The 16,733-nt window shown below is 36.9% G+C and overlaps 1 protein-coding gene across 1 annotated transcript in view; it reads left to right on the forward strand.

Annotated features, from left to right (window-relative positions):
- The window catches only part of lrp1ba (low density lipoprotein receptor-related protein 1Ba), a 332,672-nt gene that overhangs the window by 112,830 nt on the left and 203,109 nt on the right, over positions 1-16,733 (forward strand). Inside the window, exons 15-18 of the mRNA XM_073862191.1 lie at positions 2,946-3,074; positions 6,540-6,680; positions 6,844-6,969; positions 15,967-16,083. Coding sequence (XP_073718292.1) covers positions 2,946-3,074; positions 6,540-6,680; positions 6,844-6,969; positions 15,967-16,083 — 513 coding nt within the window. The remainder of the gene's footprint in view (positions 1-2,945; positions 3,075-6,539; positions 6,681-6,843; positions 6,970-15,966; positions 16,084-16,733) is intronic.

Here is a 16,733-nt window from a genome sequence, read left to right on the forward strand (position 1 = left end):
TTCTCATGTGGTCCCAAACTTGTGACAATTTGTTTGCTTACAAACATTTTTTAAAATATCTTAATTTTTGAACAAGTAGATCTGTGGCACCACTGACTTCCATAGTACGAAAAAATAATACCATGAAAGTCAATGGTGCCCCAGTTCACCCAAAAATGAACATTCTGTCAAGTTGTCCCAAACTTGTGTAAGTTTGTTTGTTCATAAATTAAGATATTTTGAATAATGTTTGAAGCCGAGTAAATCTGGGACACCACTGACTTACATAGTACAACAAATAATACCATGAAAGTCAATGGTGCCCCAGTTTACTCAAAAATTAACATTCTGTTTTTTTCCTATCCTCAAGTTGTCCTGAAAGTGTGTACATTTGTTTGTTCACAAATTAAGATTTTAAAAAAAATTGTAACCAAGTAGATCTGGGACACCACTGACTTCCATTGTAGGAAAAAATAATACCATGAAAGTCAATTGTGCTCAAGTTCACCCAAAAAATGAACATTCTGTCATCATTTACTTACCCTTAAGTTGTCCCAAACTTGTGTCAATGTGTTTGCTTACAAACATTTTTCAAAATATCTTCATTTGTAAACAAGTACATCTGTGGCATCACTAACTTCCAGAGTAGGAAACACAATACCACACAAGTCAATGGTGCCCCAGTTTACCCAAAAATAAACATTCTGTCATCATTTACTTACTCTCAAGTTGTTTCCATCTTGTGTAAATTTGTTTGTTCACAAATGAAAGAATTTAAAACATTTTTTTTGTTGCCAAGTAAATCTGGGACACCACTGACTTCCATAGTAGGACAAATAATACCATGGAAGTCAAAGGTGCCCCAGTTCACCAAAAAAATAACATTCTGTCATCATTTACTTACCCTCAAGGTGTCCCAAACTGGTGTCAATTTGTTTGCTTACAAACATTTTTCAAAGTATCTTCATTTGTAAACAAGTAGATCTGGGACACCACTGACTTCCATAGTGGGAAAAATAATACCATGAAAGTCAATTGTGCCCTAGTTCACCCAAAAATGAACATTCTGTCATCATTTACTTATCTTCAAATTGTCACAAACTTCTGTAAATTTGTTTGTTTTACGAATTAAGATATAAAAAAGTAACCAAGTAGATCTGAGACACCACTGACTTCCATAGAAAGAAAAATAATACCATGAAAGTCAATGGTGACCCAGTTCATCCAAAAAATGAACATTCTATCATCTCTTACTTACCCTCAAGTTGTCCCAAACTTATGTACATTTATTTGTTCACAAATAAAGATTTTGAAAAATGTTTGTAACCAAGTAGATCTGGGACACAACTGACTTCCATAGTAGAAAACAGTACCATGAGAGTCAATGGTGCCCCAGTTCACTAGTAACCAAGTAGATCTGGGACACAACTGTGAACAAAGAACAAAGAAATTCATTCAGGTTTGTAACAACTTGCCAGTTAGTAAATGATAAAATAATTTTCATTTTTGTTTAAAGTATCCCTTTAAGAGTTAAATAAATAAATAAATAAATAAATATCAAAATCAAGTGAGTTTATATTCAAAACAAGAGAAGCATGGGGTATGAGAATGTAGTTTATCAAATTAAGTTTAAAACATAAATTAGATTTATTTTCCTACCCCACTGGCAGATATTTGTACTGGTTTTAAGCATAAACATGCTTGATATTGATATTTGTTTAGAAAACAAGACTTACTTAACCAGCTTAGGTCATTTTTGCTGCTTGATTAAATTTTGATTCAATATATTTGTACTGGAAACCAAGACCAAATGCTTAGTAAGAAATTCAATTTTTTACAGTATTGAACTTTTTAGGTGCACACCAGTGTTAAATTTACACTGCTGGTGTATGTATGGGTACTCATGGTGGTACTCATATAAACACCAGCAGTGTTAACCTTTTGTTCAAGGTTAATCAATGTGATTCAAGATGCAATATGTCATTCTTAATAGTAGTCGACTGAAGCAGCTTTGAAGTTTCCAGGATCCTAATAGAGAAAAGGGGGTCAGCATCTTTCCCAAAAATGAATTATGTGATTGTCGTTCAGATTTTGATTTTCGTCTTAACAAGCAGTCACATGTGTTCTACATCATGGCATCTACTGTGATGATAGCTGTGATGAGCACCTGGCATTGTGTTACACAGGGGGTCCGCAAAACTGTTGGAGACCACATTGAGCAGCGAATAGACACGCAAATGTGACACAGCCAAGTGAAACACAGTGCTGCGCTGAATACATAATAACCTGGCTGAGCATTCAGCTGCGAGCGAAAATGATGGGCTTTTATTCTTTAAATCCCTGAGGTCTGGCTGTTATAAGTCATTTGGGATTTTTTTTAGTTCGGGATCTTAAAACATTATGTTTATTTCCAGGTTTCAAATTGGTTTCGGGCCCCTACTGTAAATAATTTTTCCTGTTGGAAACGCAGCTGGTATAATGTTTGATATTTGTCTTTTTATGAGCGTCTATAAGATCTGTTCAGGAATCGAGGTTTGAGTTTTTTCGTCATGGTACATTAGTTCTCTATGACTCATTTTTTGGATGACTGGGCAATAGCGGAGATTGGGTATCATTTTCTCCGAATTGTTATTCTGTGCTTGAGTTTAAACTCTTGCATTCGCATCAAATGTTTATCGTTCCCTTGAGAAAGAGAACGTTTTTTTCTCCTTTTATGTGAAAATGCATTTTATGACCATAAATTATTTTATATAAATATTTGTAATGCATGCAACTGTTGAGGAATAACTAAGTTTAAATATTTAAATAAGTCAAAATATCAAGGTTATATTTTCACAGAATATTTTTTACATTATGCAGGATGATTTTATGTAGAAAACTATAAATCACAAAAATGACTTTCGTACCCAAATTTCCATATAATGTATAAAATATATTTCTCTTATCTCACCACCGTTCTCATACAGGTAACAACCAATGCTCTGCAAATCATGGTGGATGCAGTCCCTCGGCTCTATGCCTTGCCACACCTGCAGGCTATGTGTGCGCCTGCGCAGACGGCCAGCATCTGGAGAAAGACAACATCAGCTGCACATGTAAGCTTTTGTCAGTCTATAAAAAATACTATTTTGGGTGAACTGGGGCACCATTGACTTCCATGGTATTATTTGTCCTACTATGAAAGTCAGTAGTGTCCCAGATCTACTTGCTAACAATTTTTTTTTAATACCTTCATTTAAAAATGAAACACTAGTGAGGTGAGAGGCAAGCTTTCAAAACTTTCAAAAGCTACTGCAGCAAGGGCTTGGTTTCTTTCCGCGGGACCACACCGTGTTGCCCCACCCACAGATGAATCTCATTGGTCTATATCTTGCATCAGTAAAACCTTAAGACATGCTTGCATTCTTTATTGATAGTATTTTCATATTTTGAAAGAACAGCAAATTTATCAAACTGTGAAAAAGTTGTGTATGGAATTTTAAGTATGGGAATTATGTAAATATTAAAAAAGTCAAAATGATATATTTTAGGTTCTTCAAAAGAATATTAATCTAGATAAGCCAGACACAAACAAGTTTATAAAGTGCATCCTGGGATATGTTTTGAACAGCATTGGTGGAGTTTTAATGTCATTTATATACTTTAACACAAGTTATATGAGTGTACAAAATTGTACATTAGTTTATGCAGTCCCTTTAGGGAAGTCGCGCCACTAGGCGGCCATGTTTGCAACAACTCCAGGCAGTTAATTCAGAAAGTCTCAGAAATATCTGGGATACCACTGACTTCCATAGTAGGAAAAATAATACCATGGAAGTCAATGGTGCCCCAGTGAACATTTTGTCATCATTTACTTCCCCCTCAAGTTGTTCGCAATTTTTTTGTAGTAGGAATAAATTATACTGTAAAAGTCAATGGTGCCCCAGATCTGTTTGGTTACAAACCTTTTTTCAAAATATCTTAATTTGTGAAAAAACAAAATTACAAAATTTTGTGTTGAACAGAACAAAGAAATGTATTCAGGTTTGTAACAACTTGATGGTGAGTAAATGATGACAGAATGTTCATTTTTGGGTGAACTATCCCTTTAAGAGTGTTTTTTTTTGGGGGGGGGGGTACCAAAAATAAGACTTTATGTTCAAAACAAGAAAAATACGGGGTATGAGAATTTATTTTATCTAATTAAGTTGAAACTTAAATTGGGTTTATTTTCCCTACCCCACTGGCAGATATGTTTACTTAACAAGCATAAACTTGCATGACTTTGATATTTGTTTAGAAAACAAGACTCAACTAACTATATAAGGTCATTTTACTACTTGATTAAATTTTGATTTCGGAATTTACTAGATATTTGTACTGGAAACCAAATGCAAATGTCTCTCAGAAAATCTCAGAAAGATCTGGAACACCACTGACTTCCAAAGAAGGAAAAATAATAAAATGGAAGTCAATGGTGCCCCAGTTCATCCAAAAATGAACATTTTGTCATCATTTACATACTCTTAAGTTGTCCCAAACTTTTGTAAATTTCTTTGTTCACAAATGACGATATTTTGAAAAATGTTTGTAACCAAGTTCTGGGACACCACTGACTACCATAGTAGGAAAAAATAATACTATATTAGTCAGTGGTGCACCAGTTCTGTTTGTTTACAAACATTTTTCTAAATATCTTCATTTGTGAACATGCAAAATTACAAAAGTTTGTGTTGAATAGAACAAAGACATTTATTCAGGTTTTCAACAACTTGATGGTAAGTAAATGATGACAGATTTTTCATTTTTTGGGTGAACTATCCCTTTAAGAGTTTTTTAAATATCAAAATCAAGCGAGTTTATTTTCAAAACAAGAAAATAAATGAGAATTTATTTTATTGAATTAAGTTGAAACTTAAATTAAGTTTATTTTTCCTACCCCACTGGCAGATATGTTTACTTAACAAACATAAACTGGCTTGATTTTAATATTTGTTTAGAAAACAACACTTACTTAAAGGCGCTCTAAGCGAATCTGTGTAACGTCACTTTTTGTTGATGTTTGAACTGTTTTCAAACAAACAGAGCGTAGCTAACTCCTTCCCCTCCCCCTCCCTTACGTGCGTTCATGAATGCGCCCAACCCCCACCCCCAAATCCTTCTTGTCTTTTATTGGCTGGAACACTTTGTTTTGTTTCGTGGTGGTAGGTTTTGCCACTGTGTGTTTATTGCAGTTTGTGGAGTCAGTTCATCACTGACTTCAATAGTTGGAATAAATAATACCATGGAAGTCAGTGGTGCCCCAGTTCCCCCCAAAAATGAAAATTTTGTCATCATCTACTTACCCTCAAGTTGTCCCAAACTTTTGTACATTTGTTTGTTCACAAATGAAGATATTTTGAATATGTTTGCAACCAAGTAGATCTGGGACACCACTGACTTCTATAGTAGGAAAAACAATACTATATGAGTCAATGGTGTACAAACATTTTTTTCAAAATATCTTAATTGGTGCAGAAATAAAATTACAAATGTTTGTGTTGAACAGAAAACAAAGAAATTTATTCAGGTTTGTAACAACTTGATGGTGAGTAAATGATGACAGAATTTTTTATTTTGGGTGAACTATCCCTTTAAGATATTTTTTTTTAATATCAAAATCAAGTGAGTTTATGTTCAAAACAAGAAAAATACGGGGTATGAGAATTTATTTTATTGAATTAAGTTGAAACTTAAATTAGGTTTATTTTTCCTACCCCACTGGCAGATATGTTTACTTAACAAGCATAAATTCACTTGCTTTTGATGTTTGTTTAGAACACAAGACTTACTTAACTATCTCAGCTCATTTTATTACTTGAGTAAATTTTGATTTTTGATATATTAGATATTTGTACTGGAAACCAAGACCAAATGCAAATGTTTGCAACACCTCCAGGCAGTTATTTTAGAAAAATCCAGGACTTCCATAGTAGGAAAAATAATACCATGGAAGTCAATGGTGCCCCAATTCACCCAAAAATGAACATTATGTCATAATTTAGTTGTCCCAAACTTAAGTACATTTGTTTGTTCACAAATGAAGATATTTTGAATATGTTTTCAACCAAGTAGATCTGGGACACCACTGACTTCCATGTTAGGAAAAAAATGCTATATAAGTCAATGGTGCCCCAGATTTGTTTGTCATAAAAACATAAAGTGTGTCTATGGGTTTTGCCGGTATTGTTGCTGTACCATCACTTACAGTAGTATCTGCAAAAACAAAAAAGTGCAGATTTTGTATTGCCACCCACAGGCGGGTCAATAATGTTAGCAGAAAATATGACAGCGGATCAGGCATGTTTATGTAAAGCTGAATATGTCTATTGATTTCCAATCCCAGCGGGGGATATAAATATCTCGGCTCATCTTGCGGGTAGGCTTTAAACCGCGTGCCGCTTTGTGTTTATGATGGTGTGTGACCTGTAAATCTATTCAATGTGGGTTTGTAATTTTTCTGCGTAAAGGATGTCGATTTATTGTTAGGTCAAGAGAAGGATAATGTATTGTCCCTATAACATATTTCCTTCACTTTATAGCTCCATCGGAGGTCACGAAGACGAAACGCTGCGGCCCAGATGAGTTCCAGTGCAGGAACCAGCGTTGCATCCAGCTCTCGTGGAAGTGTGACGGTGATGACGATTGCTCGGACGGCAGCGATGAAGAGCCACACCTCTGCTGTAGGTCTTTTTTTCATTCTTGTAATGCAACCTGAACTACATAAACAATGCCGATTACACTTTTGGGTCTGAAATGTATAGCACCTTTATATGTATACTAGTTGGACACCCAGATGCTTTAGAAAGAGTTAAATCGGACTAACAGCGATGTTTGTTTTCTCAGCGAATCGCAGCTGCCCAGCGGACCAATTTAAATGCCTGAACAACCGCTGTATCCCGAAGAGATGGTTGTGTGACGGTACCGACGACTGCGGTAGCAACGAAGATGAGTCCAACCGCACATGCTCAGGTGAGCTTCACCCAAGAGCCCTGTCCTACATGGAGGCCTCGTATACGCACCCAACCATCCGAAACAACCCCACAAACCAGAGCCACCTCTGGGAGACACATCGCTCGCTGTAGGCTACGTGCTCTTAAAGCTAGCGTCATCAGAGAATTACGATGATCTGAGAGGAGGACGAGTTTTGCACGACACCCCCGTATAATTTCCCGTAGGTGTCACACGGCCCCGAAACTAGGTTTGCCAACGTAATTCATCATGCACTTGGTGGGATTTACACACGGCGTGCATCCGATTCGCCCCGGTGAGCTCAAGTCCTCCGTGAGAGATTTTGCGCCTTGCACGGTGGCCGATGACGGATTCGCTCAAATTTATATTCGAGACTATACCGTATAGCTGTGATGTCTAAATATCCAGAAGACAACCTGGCACTACCAATCTCTTTCCCCGAGGTTTTTTTATGCCAGGGTAAAGATGTAATCCGAAACATCAATATCAGAGTAAAGACACTTTGTTGTGTTGTCAGACTTGTATTATCTGAGCGTTCGGGCACTTGATAAAAGGGCCGTAGACAACCTTCACACATTTGGCCTGTAGGCATTGGTCGATTTAATTTAGATAGTCCCGAGACAAAGTTCCCCTTTGTCGGTAATACAATTTTCTAATCTGATCTTTAAGGAAGAATTTCAAGAAAATCAATAGAAACTGTTCAGAAGAATGGTAAGGTGAAGGGAAAACTCGTGCCAGATTTATGGTCATCTTATCCGTTAAAAGACGATTCTGGGTTTACTGTACGCTAGTTTTTGTGTTTTACACCAGAGAGAATTTATAGTTTAAAGGTGCCGTAGAATGTAAAACTGTATTTACTAATATGAATAATAAGAGTTCTGTACACGGGTGATTCTCACGAAACCATTGAAACACCACGGCACTAATGATTTTAGCATTAAAATGTGTAATATAGTAACATTAAAAAGCATCAGAATTATCACAATACTGTGTTCTACCTTGCACAATGTGTGATTTCAACATAAGAATTTATAATTGGAAATTTTATCTCATTTTCTGCTGAAATTCTCATTACCGCAATGTGTCCGGCTGTGTTTGAACATGCGTTATGTTGTAATTTAATCAAATTATCACAAAAATATTAAGAAAAAAATAAATGGATGTTTTGCTAGACTACTTTAGATGACAGAAAAAATATTTACTGAATATTCATGTATAATAATAATGAAGAAAAATTAGTAAAATGATGTGTCCATGCCTGATGTTTTCATCCTCCGCAACACTTTTTGAGAACAGTTTAAGCACACATACAGAATTTTAATAAAGTTTGATTTTGAGTGACCAAGCACATGGACCAGTTACTTCAAGATGGCTACCAGGTAAGATCATTTTTTACAGTTAATTTGAAATATTGTCTTGTCAGAATGCTTACACGACATTTTGATTATCATTACCGCAACAGATGCTTATTAAATGTTAATTTAATTAATAGAAGCATAATACTTTGATTTTAAATGCATGTGCAGAATCTCCAAATTATGTTCTTTCAGGTTTGTCATGTCATTTTGAAAATATGTCAGTGTTGATGTTTTCTGACTGTTGCGGTAATGAGATTTTTTAGGACTAATTTTTTAAATTATGTTACAAAAAGTGTTAAATGATAAGTAAAAGTTTTTAAATTAATGTTCCCATTTACTCCAGACTTTGTTTTTCAATGTCTGGTGGGAAAAAAAGTAAATTTAAGCAATTTTTACATTTTCATGCTTGACATTTTTAAAACCAAGTTTTCGTGAGAATCACCCACACACTGCAAAAAATGATTTTCAAGAAAAAAAATTCTTCTTTTTCTTGTTTTCAGTAAAAAATATCTAAAAATTCTTAAATTAAGATGCTTTCTCTTGATGAGCCAAACGACCCAAGAAAATAAGTCTAGTTTTTAGACAAAAAATATCAAATGCAAGTGATTTTGTGCATAAAACAAGCAAAAAATCTGCCAATTTGGTAAGCAAAAAAATCTTGAACATTTTTCTTAAACACCAAATTAAAAAAAAATCAAGAAAAATTTGCTTACCCCATTGGCAGATTTTTTCAGATTTTTTTCACTTAAATTTAATATTTTTGGTCTAAAAACTAGAGTTATTTTCTTGGGTTGTTTTGCTCATCAAGAAAAGGCATCTTAATTTAAGAATTTTTAGATATTTCTACTGAAAACAAGACAAAATACTTAGTAAGAAAGTCATTTTTTGCAGTGTAGTATTTTTTATTCTTGTTTTCAGTAAAAAATATCAAAAAAATTCTTAAATTAAGATGCTTTCTCTTGATGAGCCAAACGACCAAAGAAAATAAGTCTAGTTTTTAGACAAAAAATATCAAATTTAAGTGATTTTGTGCATAGAACAAGTAAAAAAATCTGCCAATGGGGTAAGCAAAAAAAACTTGAACATTTTTCTTAAACACTAAATTCAAGAAAAATTATCTTACCCCATAGGCAGATTCTTTCAGATTTTTTCACTTAAATTTGATATTTTTGGTCTAAAAACTAGACTTATTTTCTTGGGTTGTTTTGCTCATCAAGAAAAAGCATCTTTATTTAAGATTTTTTTTAATTTTTAGATATTTTTACTGAAAACAAGACAAAAATACTAAGAATTTTCTTCTTGAAAATCATTTTTTGCAGTGTGGTCCTTAAACATGATTGTTTCCTCCTTCTTATGTAAACCTCGTGCATGCAAAAGACAGGCCAATCTCAACCATTGGCGGCTCATGACTGCTCTTCCGAGGGCGGAAAATTCAAAATATGTGTTCGGAGTGTCATGTGAACCTTTTGCATCATGTGTTTTGTCAAAATAAGTGCCTGTTGCACACGCGTCAAAACCGATTACACTGAAAAAAATGATTCATTGAATTTAATCATTTTTTTTAAGGTAAGTGGTTGCAATCAATTTATTTAAGCTACATTTAAACAAAAGTTTTATATTTTATTTTACGTTACTAATCTTTTTTAAATGTAGCTTAAATAAATTGATTGCAACCACTTACCTTAAAAAAATTGATTAAATTCAATGAATCATTTTTTCAGTGTATGATAAGAGACGCTCACGTTCACAAAATACACGCAAGACACTTCCTTAACACTAAACTCTGATTACACATGAGATTATGCAGGTATCTGGCAAACGCGAGCATCTATTTTATCATAAACCCTTCAGCAGGCACTTATTTTGACAAGACATGTGATGAACATAGAAGCACTCAACACATATTTAGAAATTACAAACCACACACATGACGGGCTACATACATGTTGTGACGAACTTCGCATCGTGCGCCCTCGAAAAAAGAAGTCACCGGCCGCCACTGATCTCAACATAGCACTGACAATGACGTTACAGTCAAGAAGTACGCCCCAATATTAAATTACAAATTAAATTAAGTACAATGTTCTTACATTGCTAAAAACAAAGTTGTGATTGCTGAGTTAGCGCTATATGCTAGTTAATGTATATGCTAGCATTTATGCAGATGTTTTACTATGGACGTAAACAATTAAATAATTGATTATTCCTCGAAATCTTTATCTTCAACATAAGGTCTGTTTGCACACACACAGAGCTACTGAAATGAGCTGCTCTGAAAAAACAGCCAATCACAGCAGAGCTCAACATTATTATTTATGACCCTTTCAATAAGGAAATAATAGACATAGATTTCATTCTAAGGGTTGTAAATGGACGTTTCTGTATAATTTTTGCACTTAATAAAGCCACATACCTTCTATGTAGATATCAGAGAACTATTTAACATATATATTATTTTAATGCATTCTTTGGCACCTTTAAGATTATAACAAAATGAGATTTGGCTTTTTGATGTACCATTTTTCATGCAGCTGGGTGTTGCTGTTTAATATTTTCTGCTATTAAGAAACATAATAGAACGTTCAAATGTTGTTTTTCTTTGCGGCTGCGTGATAAGCGATAAGCGAAAATAATTTGCCTTCAAAACCAAATGCCTCTTTAATCCTAAGATTCGCTAAAAAACAAGCAACCGATTTGTTCTACAAGTTGTAGTCATGAAAGGTTTAACAATAGTTATCAAAATTGCTCGCACCGCCGGTGCTGTCACATCAACTTTAAAGGCGGAGTCCACGATGTTTGAAAGCCAATGTTGATATTTGAAATCACCCAAACAAACACGCCCCTACCCCAATAGAATCTGGACCTTCTGTTGATAGACCCGCCCAACACATACGCAACCCGGCATTTGATTTGATTTGATTGGCTATAAGTGTGTTTTGGTAGTCGGCCCGTCTCCTTTTCCAACGGGTTTTTCAAACATCGTGGACTCCGCCTTTAAAAACTACTTTTCTCCATCATTTATATTATTAATACTCCGTTCAGAATTTTCAAAGCCCTTACTACGGTACAAGGTCGCTTTCAAACCTAGATTTTCAAAATGACATCTTGAGGGAAATAATTAATCATCTAAACTGTAATTAAATGGACTGGAATAGCGAAGCTTACAGGCAAAGAAACAAAAGTAAATAAAAGGCTCCGCATGTTTTTTTGTCAGCTAACCTCAGTGAGATCATTAAGAGCAAGAGTTTTTCGGCATATACCGAAGACCCCCGAGATGCTGCTCAGACTGCTCAGATCTCCAAGGAGACTTTCTCATTAGCGGACTGCAAAAGAAATCAGCGACAAAACGAGTAAAATGAGAACTGAAGTAAACTTTAAGCACTTTTTTAGTGAAAATAAACTTTCATTCATTCATTAATCACCTCATGATTTATTCTGTTGCTATTTTTAGGGAATCACTAAATAGCCAAACGTCTGTACCCTTTCAGGATATAAATCTGCACCTGTTTGGCTGTACGGTCCAGTTAGCTTTCTTTCAAAGCTGTGTTGAAACAGCACAACCTGACCTTCAAAGGTTATGTAGACACCTGCAGCTTCCTCACGGTCTGCGCCTTTTTACCAGCAGTAGCCTACATTAGAGGACAACATGACTGACGTCTACAGACTTGTGTTATTAACATTTCACCCATAAATCATTTCCATGTTTTTAAACCTATACAGTTTGAGCTCTGGGAGTGTTTTTTAGGAATCAGGGCTTGTTAAACCTCTAATGCTGCGTTCACACCAGCCGCAGTAGAGGCGTCAAGCGCGAGTGATTTCAATGTTAAGTCAATGCGAAGACGCGTTGATGCGCGTCTCGAGGTCTCGCGGCACGAATGAGGCCTTTAGCGCAGCAGATGTAATTCCGCCTCATTTGCGTGTGTAGGCGCTTGCTCCAGTGCTGTAGTGACGTGATTACAGGAAGCGAGCGGAGTCACAGAAGCCTCTCCCATGATGGAAATTTCTCGATGACTAGAATATCACGCGCGGCTTTCACGCGCGAAAGAAGCGAGTAAACTCAAAATGTTTCATCGGCAAACTAGACACGGTAGACACAAATTTGACGGCACAAATGTTCCAAAATTTTTTACATTGGCAGAAAAACGCTCTGCGTTAACCAATCAGGCGCTTGCTCTAGTAGTAACGTGATTACAGGAAGCGAGCGGAGTCACAGAAGCCACTCCCATGGCGCAAATTTCCGTGTGAATGTCTTGATGACTAGAATTTCACGCGTGAATGAAGCGAGTAAACTCAAATTGTTCAATCAGCAAACTAGACGCGGTAGACACAAATTTGACGGCTTAAATGTTAAAAAAATTTGAACATTGCCGAAAAAATGCACCACGTTAACCAATCAGGCGCTTGCTCTAGTAGTGACGTGATTACAGGAAGCGAGCGGAGTCACAGAAGCCCCTCCCATGACGCGAATTTCCACGTGAATGTCTTGATGACTAGAATTTCACACGTGGCTTTCACGCGCGAATGAAGCGAGTAAACTCAAATTGTTCAATCGGCAAACTAGACGCGGTAGACACAAATTTGACGGCTTAAATGTTAAAAAAATTTGAACATTGCCGAAAAAATGCACCACGTTAACCAATCAGGCGCTTGCTCTAGTAGTGACGTGATTACAGGAAGCGAGCGAAGTCACAGAAGCCCCTCCCATGACGCGAATTTCCACGTGAATGTCTTGATGACTAGAATTTCACACGTGGCTTTCAAGCGCGAATGAAGCGAGTAAACTCAAAATGTTCAATCGGCAAACTAGACACGGTAGACGCAAATTTGACGCCACAAATGTTAAAAAATTTGAACATTGCCGAAAAAATGCACCACGTTAACCAATCAGGCGCTTGCTCTAGTAGTGACGTGATTACAGGAAGCGAGCGGAGTCACAGAAGCCCCTCCCATGACGCGAATTTCCACGTGAATGTCTTGATAACTAGAATTTCTCGCGTGACTTTCACGCGCGAATGAAGCGAGTCAACTCAAAATGTTCAAGCGGCAAACTAGACGCGGTAGACGCGAATTTGACGCCACAAATGTTAAAAAATTTTGAACATTGGCGGAAAAACGCACCGCGTTAACCAATCAGGCGCTTGCTTTAGTAGTGAAGTGATAACAGGAAGCGAGCGGAGTCACAGAAGCCCCTCCCATGACACGAATTTCTGTGTGAATGTCTCGATGACTAGAATTTCACACGTGGCTTTCACGCGCGAATGAAGCGAGTAAACTCAAATTGTTCAATCGGCAAACTAGACACAGTAGACGCAAATTTGACGCCACAAATGTTAAAAAATTTTGAACATTGGCGGAAAAATGCACCGCGTTAACCAATCAGGCGCTTGCTTTAGTAGTGACGTGATTACAGGAAGCGAGCGGAGTCACAGAAGCCCCTCCCATGACACAAATTTCTGTGTGAATGTCTCGATGACTAGAATTTCACACGCGGCTTTCACGCGCGAATGAAGCGAGTAAACTCAAAATGTTTAATCGGCAAACTAGACACGGTAGACGGGAATTTGACGCCACAAATGTTTAAAAAATTTGAACAGTGGCGCAAAAACGCACCGCGTTAACCAATCAGGCGCTTGCTCTAGTAGTGACGTGATTACAGGAAGCGAACGGAGTCGTAGAAGCCCCTCCCATGATGCGAATTTCCACGTGAATGTCTCGATGACTAGAATTTCACGCGCGACTTTCACGCGCGAATGAAGCGAGTAAACTCAAAATGTTCAATCGGCAAACTAGACGTGAATTTGATGTCTCAAATGTTAAAAAAGTTTGAAAATTGGCAGAAAAACGCACCGCGTTAACCAATCAGGCGCTTGCTATAGTAGTGACGAGATTACAGGAGGCGAGTGTAGTCACAGAAGCCCCTCCCATTACGCAAATTTCCACGTGAATGTCTCGATGACTAGAATTTCACGCGCGGCTTTTTAACGTGCGAATGAAGCGAGTAAACTCAAAATGTTCAATCGGCAAACTAGACGTGAATTTGATGTCTCAAATGTTAAAAAAGTTTGAAAATTGGCAGAAAAACGCACCGCGTTAACCAATCAGGCGCTTGCTATAGTAGTGACGAGATTACAGGAGGCGAGTGTAGTCACAGAAGCCCCTCCCATGACGCAAATTTCCACGTGAATGTCTCGATGACTAGAATTTCATGCGTGGCTTTCAGATGCGAATGAAGCGAGTAAACTCAAAATGTTCAAGCGACAAACTAGACAAAGTAGACGAGAATTTGACGCCTCAAACGTTTCTTAGTATTTTTGTCTTCTTTTTAGTTAAAATATCTAAAAATTCTTAAATCAAGATGTATTTTCTTGATGAGCAAAACGACCCATGAAAATAAGTCTAGTTTTTAGACCAAAAATATCAAATTAAGTGATTTTGTGCATAAAACAAGCAAAAAAAATGCCAAGATTTTTTTTTCTTGAAAATTTTTTGCTGTGTGAACCCACGGTAATAAAGGACCAATAAAGTACTACACCATACTGTACATTGTGAGAGAAACTAAAACGTAAGCCAGTAATCCCTGAAAAAGTATTTTCCTTTGTTATAGCCCCAAATTGGGCAAACTTTTCCTTTTTACCTTTAACTCTGGCCCCTTTTCATCTGAAGTAATGTTTTCATCTGCCTTCGATCGGCCTTTTATTTCCTTTCCATCATGAACATCTTCTTCCCAACCTCTGTCCTTCTGATGTAATTGCACACGCTGCTAACCATCTGCTAACCTGTTTACATCCTTTGTGTTCTATGAGACTGCGACCAAGGTTTTTCTGATTATTCAAGTCTTATTGGACAATTACTTGGCTACCCGAGCATCCTTGATTTAAATGTAAAGACTTTGGACTCTCAGTTGTTCCCCTAGCCGTGAGAAACGTCTGTCCTTCAAACAAACTCCACAGACGAGAGTTCATATCTCCCAGATGTTCCTTTGTGATACTTTCTTTAAAGCAGTGATCAATAACCGTAGCTATGTCTCAATTCGAGGGCTGCGACCTTTGAAGGACTTATTTTAAGACCGATTGCGTCGCAGCAGTGCGACTGAAGGCTAGTAAGGCCTTCCCAATTCGAAGGCTGCTTAAAATGAAGCATTTTTCCGTATGAGAAACATCTCCGCATTATCATGCTGAAAGGTGCGGTGAGCAAGTACAGCTGATTTTATGAGAAAACGTACATATTTTACGAGTTGGCTAATTCGTATTAATTCATACGAAGCTAATCGCGCAAAATCGTACGATTCTCATCAAAAAACAACAACAACGAAACCCAACCCCGTGCCTAACCCCAACGTCACAGGGGTCAAGGCAAATCGTACCAAAACTTACGAATGTGGGCGTATGAGTTTTTACGAATTAGCCAACTCATAAAATATGTACGAATTCTCGTGAGATTGGGTTGATACAGCAGGTGATGCTGTCTCCATCTCATACTCACTTTTTAGGACATGTCCTTCAAAGGACCCAGCCTTCGAATTTAGACAAAGCTCATGTGTGGTCCAAGTTTCAAATGTGTGCATGTGGTACAGATTCAAAATGGATTAGTTGACATCCATTCAAATGTAATTATATATTTCGGGTTTAATTTTGCACAGCCCAGACGTGCCAGCCAGGCCAGTTTGCCTGTCAGAATGGACGATGCATCCCTGAGAACTGGCGCTGTGACCGCGAGGATGACTGCGGGGATCAATCGGATGAATCTTCATCATGTGGTGAGTCTTTCTTACATGGAGAGCTTTGAAGTTCCACCATTTGCATTTCTTCTCGCGTAATCTTTTTCTTTGATTAGAAGTGCTTTTTTGGATAGTGACAAATTAATTAGTCTTTAAATATTTATTTAAATCTTAGTTTCTACTGACTTTCATTGCTCAAATGCTTCATGAACTTGAGATTTGGCTTTTAAGGTCTATTTAAAGTCACAAAGTGATTTTCTTTTTTCCCCGTCATGACGTATATCCGAGTGAAACGGCTTCTTAAATGAGAAAAATGGTAGGGCGGGACTTGAATTCGTCTGTCGAGCACTGATTGGATAGTTGGAAGTTGGGTCATGTTGCTATTTGCTAATCGCTATGATCTTTACTCCTCCCCTTGCCATTCCTCATGACCAAAAGTAAAGAGAGATCGTTTGGAGAAGCGGAGGAGATTTTAATAAAAAAAAATTATAATAATGATGGAGCTCACAGATAAGTCATTTGTAAAAATACCACAATATTAAAAAAAATTAAGTAAGTATTCATTTCAATTTCATTGTGACTTTAAAGAGTTGTAGTCTGAGTCCAGTATCCTGTAATATTTTTGAGATTTGGATCACCAGAGGTCATTAACAATAATAAACTGAGAGTCGAGACAAAACTTCTTTATA

Source organism: Misgurnus anguillicaudatus, chromosome 23, assembly GCF_027580225.2.
Source record: "Misgurnus anguillicaudatus chromosome 23, ASM2758022v2, whole genome shotgun sequence".
Classification (NCBI taxonomy): Eukaryota; Metazoa; Chordata; class Actinopteri; order Cypriniformes; family Cobitidae; genus Misgurnus; species Misgurnus anguillicaudatus.